The sequence below is a fragment of the Hypanus sabinus genome, chromosome 7 (assembly GCF_030144855.1).
Source record: "Hypanus sabinus isolate sHypSab1 chromosome 7, sHypSab1.hap1, whole genome shotgun sequence".
NCBI lineage: Eukaryota > Metazoa > Chordata > Chondrichthyes > Myliobatiformes > Dasyatidae > Hypanus > Hypanus sabinus.
Genome location: NC_082712.1, coordinates 22,239,730 through 22,252,719, shown reverse-complemented (window position 1 = coordinate 22,252,719; position 12,990 = coordinate 22,239,730). Strand labels below are relative to the sequence as shown.

The following is a 12,990-nucleotide window of genomic DNA, read 5'->3' as shown; positions in this document are numbered from 1 at the left end:
AACCCACCATGCTATTTATGCCTGTGATATTCAGAAGGTAGCCCAGTGGTGCAGCAATTAGTGCTGTCGTCAGACAGCCCCAGGAACCAGGTTCAATCCTGGCCTCAGATGTCGTCTATGTGGAGTTTATACGTGACCATGTGGGTTTCCTCCAGGTGCTCTAATTTCCTACCATGCCTCAAGGATGCACTTGTAAGTTAATTGGCTGATGTACAGCACTGTCTTGGTCAACTAGATATGTATAGCAAGGGTGCCTAAGTCTTTTGCACAGTACTCTGTAGCCATCATGGGGGGGGAGAGCGAGTTTGTAAATCTGATGGGAGCAAAGGATGTTGGGAATGGCAAGGGTGAAGCGTGTGGGAGGGGTATGGGAGAGGTGGCAGAGAAGAAGTGCCAGAGGCTGGATGAGGTGACACACGTGCAGACACACCCAGCCCCGAGACACCAGGCAAGATCATTTGATTCAAAACAATTGTGGTGATTCCCACTCCCTCCCCTCTCCCTTCCCCCTTTCCCAACTACAATTCCCTTCTCCCTGCCCCCTTTCACTCTCAGTCCACAATAGAGACCCATATCAGAATCAGGTTTATCATCACTCACATATGTCATGAATTTTGTTCTTTTTCTGAGGCAGCAGTGCAGTGCAATGGATAATATTACTACAGTACTGTGCAAGTCTTGGGCACCCTAGCTATATATATGTGCCTAAAACTGTAAGCTACAAGGAGAGGTTGGACAGAAAATATTCCGCTGGGGCATCGGAGACTGAGGGAACACCTGATATGGTTATAATATTATGAAAGGCATAAGTCAGAGAGACGGTCAGAATCTTTAATTTCCAGTGTCAAATAGGAGAGGATGTGCTTTTAAGGTGGGGGGAGGGGTAAAGTTTCCGATATTGATATTGGTTTATTATTGTCACGTGTACTGAGATACAGTGAAAGGCTCGTCTTGTGTTCTGTTCATACAGATCAATTCATTCTACAGTGCATTGCGGTAGAACAAGGTAAAACAATAATACTGCAGAATAAAATGTAACAGCTACAGAGAAAGTGCAGTGCAGCTGAACAATTAAAACAAGGAAGATTGTGAGGTTAAGAATCCATCTTATTTTACAAAAGGTCCTTTGAAGAGATTGATAACAACAGGATAGAAGCTGTTGTTGGAGATGTGGGGAGCGAGTCTTTTGAACAGAGAGTGTTTGGTGCCTGGAATGAGCTGCCAGAAAAGGTAGTGGAGGTAGATGTGGCAGTGGTGTTTAAGAGGTTATTAGGTAGTCGTGTTAATTTACAGGGAATGGAGGATCATGTGCACAGAGAAGGGATTTTGTTTAATTTGGCATTAGGTTCGGCACAGACATCATTGGCCCAAGGGCTTATCCCTGTGGTTTACCTTCATGCTGGTTCAAGCACCTTCATATTGCCCCCTTTTGAACTAAAAATGGTAATTAAGTGGTAGAGACCAGAGGGGAGCAGGAATTGGGAACAGGATGCTGGTTGCACTCCAGCCCGTTCAATTGCTTCGGCTCATTTGCAATGGCAGTTCAACAGAAGGTGTTTCACATTAAGGTACCACGTCTCTGCAGGTCATCAGGTGCCGAGGACCGGTGGGTGATGGTCAGTGAGTCGTGCCACTGCCTCCAGCCATGAGTCCAGAAGTGTGCGCTTGTTTTCTGGCAGATGGTCAGGGCTCGGCAAGATGGCACTCTCACCACAGGGTTGGAGTCGGCATCACACTCTGTGTGCAGGCTGTCTCAGACCCGGATCCAAGTATCTGCAACTCTTGATCCACCTCAGCAGGCGTGGACAGGCTTTCAATGCTTCATGCTGCTTTCCTCAAGTATGGTACATTCTCATTCCCTCACCACAAGCTCTCCATCCCAGGATGTGCATCTGAGCACTGGGCCCCTGTGATAACAATGCATTCATTATCACTGACATAAAAGACCTGATTTTTTAAAATTTTGTGGCAGCAGTACAGAGCAAAGGCATAAATTTACTATAAATTACAATACAAAATAAATAGAACAAATAAAGAGACTAACAAGTTAAATTCATGTGTTCTTGGGCCATCCCTAAATGAGATGGCCTGTTTCGGAAACATTGAGTGTGTGGGCCTTCCTCCTTCTCGATGGTGGAAGTCAGAAGAGGACATGTCCCGGATGTTCTGGATCTTTTATGTCATCTACTGTCTAATGAGGATCGGTTGAGTGAGCTCGGGCATTTCTCTAAGGAGCAAAGGAAGATGAGAGGTGACTTGATGGAGCTCTACAAGATGATAAGAGGTATAAATGGAGACATTTTCCCAAGGAGGTGGGAGCAATTTTGAGATGACTGAAGGAAAGTATAGGGGGGAAGTCAGTGGTAAATTTTTTTACACAGAGAATGCTGGGTACATGGAATCCCCTGCCAGGGGTGGTGATAAAGGCAGATACATTAGGGACAGTTAAGAAATTCTTAGATAGGGCACATGGATGATTAAACAAATGGAGGGCAATGTCAGAGGGAAGGGTTAAATTGATCTTAGAGAAGGTTAAGCAGTCAACACAGCATTATGGGCCAAAAGGTCTATACTGTGCAGTAGCATTCTGTGTTAAACCCCATTCAGATCTCTGCAACCTCGGCAAGATATCCCCTAGCCTTACAACCCTCATAGTTTCTGGCTTCTCCACCATTTAGAACCATAGAACATTACAGCACAGAAACGGGCCCTTTGGCCCTTCTTGGCTGTGCCGATCTATTTTTCTGCATAGTCCCACTGACCTGCACCTGGAACATAAACCTCCATACACCTCTCATCCATGTACCTGTCCAAGTTTTTCTTAAATGTTAAAAGTGAGCCTGCATTGATCACTTCATCTGGCGGCTCATTCCACACTCCCACCACTCTCTGTGTGAAGAAACCCCCTCTAATGTTCCCTTTAAACTTTTCCCCCTTCACCCTTAACCCATGTCCTCTGTTTTTTTTTCCTCCCCTAACCTCAGTGGAAAAAGCCTGCTTGCATTCACTCTATCTATACCCATCATAATTTTATACACCTCTATCAAATCTCCCCTCATTCTTCTACGCTCCAGCGAATAAAGTCCTAACCTATTCAACCTTTCTCTGTAACTCAGTTTCTTAAGTCCCGGCAACATCCTTGTAAACCTTCTCTGCACTCTTTCGTCCTTATTAATATCCTTCCTGTAATTAGGTGACCAAAACTGCACACAATACTCCAAATTCGGCCTCACCATTGTCTTATACAACCTCACCATAATGTTCCAACACTTATACTCAAATTTCTAGCCTTTTTCTAGCTCTTATTTCTAGCCTTTTTTTTAAATCAGGAGACTCAAGAAAATGCACATGCTGGAATCTGGGGAAAAGCAACACCTCTGGAGGGACTCAGCTGGTTAGGCAGCAACTGTGAATGGGAGACGGTTCAGCCCAAGATTCTGATGCAGTGTCTCACCCATGAATCATTAACTATCTGTCTGCCTCCACAGATGCTGCCTGACCATCTGAGTTCCTCTAAAAGATTGCTTTGTGCTCTTAACTTTTCATCATTCCACTATTAGCTGCACATCCCTGAACTCTGGAATCCCTTTGATGAACTCTACCATCTCTGTTTCTTCCTTTAAGGTGCTCCTTGAAACTACCTCCTTAACCAAATTTCCCCTCACCTATTCTCATATTCCCTCTGGTGCAAGATGCCATTTTTTCCCCTCCATGTGCTTTTAGCTGTGTTAAAGGCTCTACGTAAATGCATCTGATTATTGTTTTAAATTATGACGCTCTACTATTGGGCACTGTACTGCTGCAGCAAACAAGATAAGCCAATGATATTAAACCTGATTCTATTCTATGTTAATGATCGTAAAGAACAGGATTTTTGTCCTGGGTTTCTTCGTGTGTTCATCACAAAATGAACAAAGGTCACAGGTCTCTTACCAAGACGTCCAGCGATATATAATGATTGCGTGGACCCCACTCTGAGTTTTCAACAGGCCAATCCTGATGAAGGAGGTCAAAGGTTGCCGGAAGAACCTGCTTCTGCTTGACTTAAGGAGGACCTGCTAGAGCAGGATCCAGTCCATTGCTGGGAACCCAGCTGAGCAATGTCCCCTGTGGGTCTGCTTATTTGGATCCCGTGGTTCCTTGGAAGTCAAGAATGGGGCATAAAACGTAACTATAGCTGTTTTATTAGGTGTTTGTAACAATAAAACGGGAAAAAAAATGGCAACCGACTCACTGTACTGCAGGGATTCCCAACCTGGGATCCATGGTCCTTCAATAATGGGAGGGGTCCATGGCATAAAAAAAAGGTTGGGAACCGCTGTTCTACTGTAAGAGAAAGAGAGAAGAAGTGAAGGATAAGAGCAAAGAAACAAAGCAGGCATGGTTGGCTTATACTAAGACTAACTCACCAGAGAGATAAAGCACAATCCAGTGTTAAGAGGTATTTTATGAAATTGTCAGGTTCAAGTGGCATTGCACGTGCTCAGAAAATCTGGAGGGTTATGTGGGAGCAAAGTGTTAGGTTGATCTTGGAGTAGGTTAAAAGACTAGCATAACATCATGGACTGAAAAGCTTCGGTGTTGTATGGATCTATGTTCTCAAATAGCCAAGGCCCTGCCGTGCAATTTCCGTAATCGCACCTCTCACAGGCACTAAGGAGTTTCCAGGCCATAATCAGTTATTAAGGATGAGAATTATCCCATGTTCCTCTAAGATAAAAACATTGTCACTTAGTGAAGGCTAAGGAAAGAACATGACCAATAAATTAATTGCTGAGATTTTTCACTGCTTTTAAAATAATCCAGAGAAGTGCTCAATAACAAGTACTGCCTATGGCTTCTTAATTTAGACATCTGACCTTGTTATCTGTCTGTTTTTACAAAAAAACAAAACAAGCCTTTTGGCTATAACATACAAATCTGTAGTGGGGAAGGTTATCATTGTGCATGGTGCTGGAAATGAGCAAATCCTGCAAACACTCTCAGACTAACCAGGTTAAGGGCACCTTTAAATCAACCCAGCCTGACCAATTGAAAGAAAAGCCATCTTAATAAGCTGTAACTAAGGACTGTGTGCCAGTGCACTGTAAGATTCGATGAATGCTTGAGTGAACTTCATCCAACTTAACGCCACAGGACTCCACAATCTGTTTTGGAAACACTCGCAGAACAGGCATAGCCACTAGGTTAAAAATAACTTGGTAGCACAGAGTGAGTGACGCATTAAGTAATTACTCATATTATTTCTAATATTAGTGAGCTTCTTTCTGCCATATTAGCTGCAAGGGCTGGGCTGGTAGAATTGGCCTCCACTATAGTTGAGCCTGAATGATCTTGTATTGATCTTGATCTTTCTTTGCAAATACCCCTCCCCAGTTGCCAGGACCATTTCCCAACAGCCACTGGGACTACTGAAGTTGCAGACACTAGACAGATAGATGCTGGTAAACTGGAGCAACCCCCAAAATGCTGGAGGAACTCAACAGCATCTGTGGAAGGAAATAGTCAGTATTTCAGATTGACACCCTTCCTCTGGACTGGAAGATGTACCTTCATGAGGCTGATCTGAGAAAAGAAAGTAACAAAAAATATCAGAAAAACTTAAGTCTGGTGTCATCCATGGAGAATGAAACAATGTTAATGGATCAGGTTACCTGGAACCAGCTGCTGGCCAGATTCATTGAGACCTTGTCCTCATCTTTTCTAGAGTACTGGATGGCATAACTTTCTGCACCTAAGTGGTATCCTGCCACTTGGGTCTTGAGAAGGCCTAAAGGCTCAAATTCCAAAAGCCTACTGGAAGACCATAAGACATAGGAGCAGAACTAGGCCACTCAGGGCACTGAAACTGTTCTGCCATTTGATCATGGCTGATTTATTATCCCTCTCTGTCCCATTCTCCTCCTCCACAATACTATTGATGGCTACTGTTAGTGACTTTTAAACATTATTCAGATGGAAATGCTCACCAAGTCAGTCAGCATCTGTGAGGAGAGAAACAGAGTTGACATAGCAGGCTAATGATCTTTCTTCAGAACCAAATCTTATTCTGGCTCTCTCATCTCCATTAACGTATGTTGCCTGACCTGCTGAGCATTTTCTGGTAGTACAATTTTTATTCTGGATTTCTAGCACCTGCAATATTTTGCTTCTGACATTAATTGTTTGCACGTGAATCTTAAAACTGAGGCCTTTGATCCTTCTCTTACCAATTGTTCAGCTTAATTTACATGATTTGTCTCCCTGAACCAATCCCTCTCATCCTTTAAACACATTTTTTTGTTATAATCTTGGCCCTTTCAATGGTCACTATATTCTCCTTAAATAGTAAGTAGTAAGTAGAACTATGTACTTATATTATCAGTGCAGGTGCATCATGGAAGTGATTCTAGCTGAAACAACTTGTGGTAGGATATTGGCGTGCTCAGACACAGCAGCTTCTACGGGGCCAATCAAAGGTGTTATTGTCTTTTTGAAGCATATTTGTTCCAATCACAAGAGCCTGCTGGACATTAAGAACTTAAAGTACTGCAGATCCACCCCCATCAGTGAGTTGCCCATTGGCGGAGAAACAGAAGGAGCTGGATTTGGTGCAGATCTTGTGGCTGCCTGTGTCAGGGAGGCATTGGTGCAAGCAGGCAGTGTACAGTCAACAGCAAGTGATTGTCTTACTTGCTTCTCTTGTGATTGCAAGACCCTGTTGGACATTACTGTAAGCCCGATTCACTTTTTGATTGGTGAACAGCTGGGGAAGACAGTGGGGGAGCTGCTTGGCCTCGATCGAGGTGAGCACTGGGCATCAAACCACAATGTCATCTGTCTGCAGCTGCTCGGAGGACAGGGGCCAGAGTTAGTGCACTCTGGCAGGGTGCAAAGGCAGTGCGGTGCAGCAGCAATACTGCTCTCCAGTGTTTGCTCAGCAGAAGACAAGAGGCCTTGTGTTCAACAGCAGACTGCTGCAACATTCATGGACTCAGGGACATAGACTATACTTTTTTGAGTATTACTGCATTTTACTTTCTTATACATGCTGTAAAATACAGTTGATCATGAACACATGAAAATCTGCAGATGCTAGAAATCTAAGCAACACACAGAAAATGCTGGAGGAGCTCGGCAGCCAAAAAGTATCTATGGAAAGGAATAAACATTAAATGTTTCAGTCCTAAACCCTTCATCAGGACTGCAGTACTGTGTTTTGCAACTTGGCCCTGGAGTAATTCATTTCATTTGCCTGTACTCATGGGTGTTCATGATGGTTGAATGATAACTGAACTTGAACTTGAATATTAATCTACTATGTATAAGTGGTTTGCTTCATTCAGATTTCCACACACATGATTTTAGGGTTCTTGTTTTTGTTTCATATAGTCACAAATGATTCTTTTGATCTTCCATTCATTTTGCATAATCACTTTCTCTTTCTCTCTCTCCACCTCTCCCTCCCTCCCTCCTCTTCTTCCCCCTCTTTCTATCCTCCTCCATTCTTCCTGTTTCTGTCCCTTTTCAACCTCCACCCCTCATATGTCTCCTTTCTCCTCATGGTCCAGTTCCACCCATTTGCTAGCACATATGTCACCCATTGTCTCTTCCCTCACCAATCTGACCCTGGTTTATTCTGCCATTGGCCTCTCCTCTAATGGTTCCCATTATCACAGCCTTTACCTATTGGATTCCAGCACTGGTAGCCCTTTGTGTTCCTGCTTATTTTCCTCTAGCAACTTTCTCTCCCTTCACCCTCCCCACTGACTCTTGCCTTCATCTTTTGTCTATCTCCATCTTTCTGGTCTCCCAGCTCCACTTCTCCCCCCCCCCCCCCCTTGCCTGGCTCTATTTGCCTCTCATCCTTCTACACCCCTTCCCCCTCCCAGTCTATAATCACCTCCAACCTCTACCTGACTGTTCCTCATCTCCTTCTTTACACTGTCTCTCTCCTCAGGCCAGAAACAGGGTTTTGAGATGAAAAGTAAACATTTCCTAACCTGCACCAACCCCCCTCCCCACGAATGATGCTGCTCAACCCGCTGAGGTCATAGAGCTCTACTACACTGAAACAGGCCCCTCAACCCGTTTAGTCCATGCCAAACTATTATTCTGCCTCATAGAAGAGGTCCTCCAGCAGACTGTTTGTTGCTTGGTGATTAATGTAGGAGTAGTATAAATGGCTGGTTGGTGTGGACTTGGTGAGCCAATGGGCCTGTTTCTGTGTTATATAACACATAAGACTCTATGATAGTTAGACAAAAGGCTTTTCTAATTGATATACACTACACACATCACATTATCCCATACCCTATGTGGCATATGTCCCAAAAGCACTGGCTTAAAGCCTGCAGCTATATGAGGTTGTTGATTACACTGAAATTGAATTATATTTATGACACAACAGTACTTATGATTCCCTTACACAGTCTGTTTCTCAGAAAATAGGTTTGCATTCAACTCTTTTCTCCCCACTTTTTTCCATTATTTGGCATAGTGCAGTATGAGCATGCCAATTCCAGTTGCTATGGTGACAGCAACAGATATAAAGAACTTATATTGAACCTGAATCCTATTCAGTGGACTGTCCTCCCACATGAAACAGAATATATAAATAAGATTTATGCAGCACACACAGAACACTGGAGGAGCTCAGCAGGTCAGGCAGCATTGATGGAAAAGAGTGAACAGTCGATGCTTTGGGCCGAGACCTTTCTTCAGGATTGAGAAGGAAGAGGGAAGATATCAAAATAAAAAGGTGGGGGGAGGTTTGGGAAACTAGCTGGAAGGTGATAGGTGAAGCCATGTGAGTGGGGAAGGTCAAGGGGCTGGAGAAGAAAGACTCTGAGAGGAGAGGAGAGGAGAGGAGAGTTGACAGTAGGAGAAAGGAAAGAAGGACGGAAGTAATAGGTAGGTGAGAAGAAGTGAAAAATCAGAGTGGGGAATAGAGGAGTGGGGGGGAGGGGGGGATTTGTTTACCAGAAGAAGAAATCAATACTCACACCATCAGTTTGGAGATACCCAAGTGATTTATGCACATGAAGTACCCATAAGATTTTTACTCAGCATGTATAACAAAGGAATGTCAAAAAACCAAGACAAATGTTTTTTTTCTGATTTCCCATTCAAGTGCCATAGCTTCAGTGAGGGATCAGCGAGAATCTGAAAATTGGCATCTGTGGTCATGTGCAGTATTCTTTCAGGATTCCCGCTGCGCTGTTGTTCCAGTGTCGAGTGGCAGAAATGCTTCCGTTGCAGATAAGAAGGTTTTAGTATATAATCAATAAAACTTGCAAAAGCATTAGGATCTGCCAGGAGATTGTAGTTTGTGAAGAGGCCACCGGCCTTTCACACTGAGACTTGTTTGTGCTGACTTTGCCGATGTCTTCATCAGCCGGAAAGGCACAGCCTGAAATTCTCACAGACGTTATTGATAGGGCGGATCTTGGCAGAGTGGAGCAGAATTGATCAAGTGTTGTGGATTGTGCTGCACAGATCTTTGAATTAACTATTTGTTGTCAGAAATGAGCTAGATGCCCAAATTAAATATTCTAGTTTAGAAGAAAACTACCAAGGTAGTTAACTCAGGGTAATCTTAGGGTGGTATATGGTGATCTAACGAAAGTGAGTCCTGGAGAAGTGTCTCAGCCTGAAACATCAACTTTTTCTTCATTTCCATGGATGCTGCCTGACCAGCTGGGATCCTCCAGCATTTTGTGAGTACTCCTATGGTAAGATGAACATACTTTGATAATAAATTTACTTTGAACTTTAAACTTTGAACCTTGACACCTGCCTACAGTTGGGTGCGTGAGTTATGACCTGCTTGCTTTGAGGGTCTTCCTGACCCCAGAAAGTCAACAATAAGCAGAAAATATTGAGCAGGAGATGGAGGAAAGAGAGAGGAAGAGATAAATATGAGTACAGGTTTGGCTTACTTGACCAACTCAAGAAAATTACCAATCACAATGAGCTTCAGAGAATCAGAATTAGAGTTGTTATCACAGTTATTATTATATGATGTGAAATTTGTTGTTTTGCAGCATCAGTACAGTGCAAAGACATAAATGACTATAAATTACAAAATAAATAAATAGTGTAAAACAATAGGAATAGTGAGGGTTCATGGGTTAATGGACCATTCAGAAACCTGATGGCGAGGGGGAGAACCTGTTACTTATTCATTGAATAGGGGTCTTCAGTCTCCTGTACTTCCTCCATGATGATAGTACTGAGAAGAAGGCATGTCTCAGATGGTGAGGGTCCTTAGAAAAGAGTGCCACATTCTTGAGGCACTGCCTCTTGAAGATGTTCCTGATGTGGGGAGGGTTGCTCTTGTGATGGGTACAAAACAACGAGAGATGGAGATAAAATGCAAAAGCAAGACCTTAGTGCAAAAATAAATACACTCAAGTTCATGGCAATGCAAGAAATTGAGTACAGGAGTTGGGATGTTTTTTGAAATTGTTGAAGACATTGGTGCAGACAAATTTGGAGAACTGCATGCAGTTTTGGTCACCTACCTACAGGAAAAATGTAAATAAGATTGAAAGAGTGCAGAGAAAATTTACAAGAATGTTGCTGGGACTTGAGGAACTGAATTATGGGGAAAGGCCGAAGAACTTCGGACATTATTCCCTATAATATAGAAGATTGAAGAGAGATTTGACAGAGGCATACAAAATTATGAGGGTTACAGATCGAGTGAATGCAAGCAGCTTTTTCCACTGAGATTGGGTGAGACTACAAAGAGAGGTCTTGGGTTAAGGGTGAAAGGTGAAATGTTTAAGGGGAACATGAGGGGGAACTCCTTTATTCAGGGTGGTGAAAGTTTGGAACGAGCGGCCAGCACAAGTGATGGATGCAGTGCTGATTTCAACATTTAATAGTAATTTAGATAGGTGCATGGATTGGAGGAGTATGAAGGGATGCTGTAGTGTTCTATTACTCTCTGATTCTAGACGATTGCACTGCTCTGTTGCTGAGGTAGGATGCAAGTTGTGCAGGCCATTTCAATAACTTGATGGTTGTAGCTATTCCTGAACCTGGTGGGTGTCTGTGTGTGCATGTGTGTACGCAACACTATTAAACATGTGTATCGACCGCTGTGTTAGTTGATCACTGAAGGTCTTGCACTCCTGTCTTGCAGGTTCATTACTTAATGGTGCTCTCTGCTAACTGGGCCTATGTGAAGGATGCCTGCAGAATGCAAAAGTACGAGGACATCAAATCAAAGGAGGAACAGGAATTGCATGACATTCACTCCACCCGCTCCAAAGAGCGGCTAAATGCCTACACATAAAGAGCCCCTGCCCCCTTGCTCACACCAGTTACTGCTTTTGTGTCTGACTAAAGCTTAACAATTGACTTACGACCCTTGTTACTGGTTCAGTAAGTTCCTATGCGACTCAACTATGTGTTTCTTTTTTTTTAAAAAAGCAGCGATCAAAAATGCAAAAGCCATGTTGTTTGATAAAGGGTCAGCCCTCACCTCTCACACATACATTGAGTTTTTTTTATGCAATCAGGTCTAGTAACTTCTTGCTCTATTTTCTTTTAAGAAGACTTTGATATTGTAATTTTTCTGTAAACACTCCAAATTCAAGCAGAGTAACCTCTGCTGAAAATATCACTGCACACTCATTTCACATCAGTACTTCTCACTTTAATGGAGATGATCTCCCATTTATTGCAGATGCGTGAAGGAAAGTAATTTGATACCAGCATGATGTTATTCATCATCTGTGGTTATTTCCAGTCTATTTTTCCAAGACGTTCGTCCAATACAAGATATCTCTCAGATATACCTACATTGATAAATTTCTGAACCTAATAATTATGTTCATACTGTACTGATTGTTTTTGTATATTATCTAATTTTAGATACTTTCATTGATCAAACAGTTTAATATTAATCATTAACCCTTGGGTTTATGTCAATTTAATTTGCTTTATTGATAATGATTGACTCTCAGTGCATGATCAAAATCTACTAAAAAATAAATGTTGCAATGGGTACAGTTCCTTTTCAAGGGTGATAATTGGAAAGTGTTTTATTTACTTCTCTGGTGCAGTGGTTTACTATCTGTTCCTCCTCTGGAAATAGAAACATTCAACATTTTTGGGAAGATAAATAAAAATCATGGTGTCCAACCCAGATCAGTCTGCATGTTCTCCTATCAGGCAATCAGAACGTTGTAATCAAGTGGGGGTGTGGACAACTGCTAAGCACACTAAATACATGAGGGCAGCATTGACATGAGTTTCACACCTCATGTTCAAATGCCAACATGTATAGAGGTGCTTAGTATAGGAATCAATCCATTATTTTCATATTGGATTCATCTCAATGTCAGTCACCCATTCCGATCATGTTGGGTTCTGGGAAGTTTTCTGCCTATGGCCCCTCAAAATCAGGCTTTGAATTTTTTTTGAACTGATGGATGAAGGTTTTTGAGATACATGCATGGGCCATTAAGAGTCAAAAAAGGTGTGCCTGGAAAGTTGCGTGTTTAGCTGACTCTAAGGAAGCAAGTGAAACCCGTTTCATAGGAGCTTACTACTATAGGACACACTTGCATATTCCATTTGTTTAGAACTTTTTATCTAACTTTGTGAGGACCTTCCCCAAGCACTTCACACAAAATGGTGGGGTTGGGGGCAGGACATAACACTTCGGGTACTCTACCTTTCATTTCTGTTCTGACACCAAATATCGGTGTCAGACCAAACCGCCAAGCTTTTGGGAGTTTAATCAGATGGTCTCCACTGAGTGAAAGTAGTTTCGCATGCAAAATATATAAGAGGAGAAATTCAGCTTTAGTTGCCATCACTAAACATGTGAAGCTCAGCTAGCAGCTGGTACACGTTAAATGCAAGTGACCGAAGTCAAATTTCTCCCGCGTCACGTTTGGGGAAACAGCACAAAACCTTTCGCTGTGAACGTATTCAAGCCACCAGTGACAAATGTTGGTGTTAAATATTTATAAGAGGGAGAAATGGTTTAAA

At 42.6% G+C, this 12,990-nt stretch overlaps 1 protein-coding gene across 1 annotated transcript in view; it reads left to right on the top strand.

The window, feature by feature from the left end:
• LOC132396477 (proteolipid protein DM beta) overlaps positions 1–11,358 on the top strand; it is a 248,864-nt gene extending 237,506 nt beyond the window's left edge. The window contains exon 7 of the mRNA XM_059974019.1: positions 11,132–11,358. Coding sequence (XP_059830002.1) covers positions 11,132–11,284 — 153 coding nt within the window. The 3' untranslated portion in view covers positions 11,285–11,358. The remainder of the gene's footprint in view (positions 1–11,131) is intronic.
• The last annotated feature ends 1,632 nt before the right edge of the window (positions 11,359–12,990 follow it).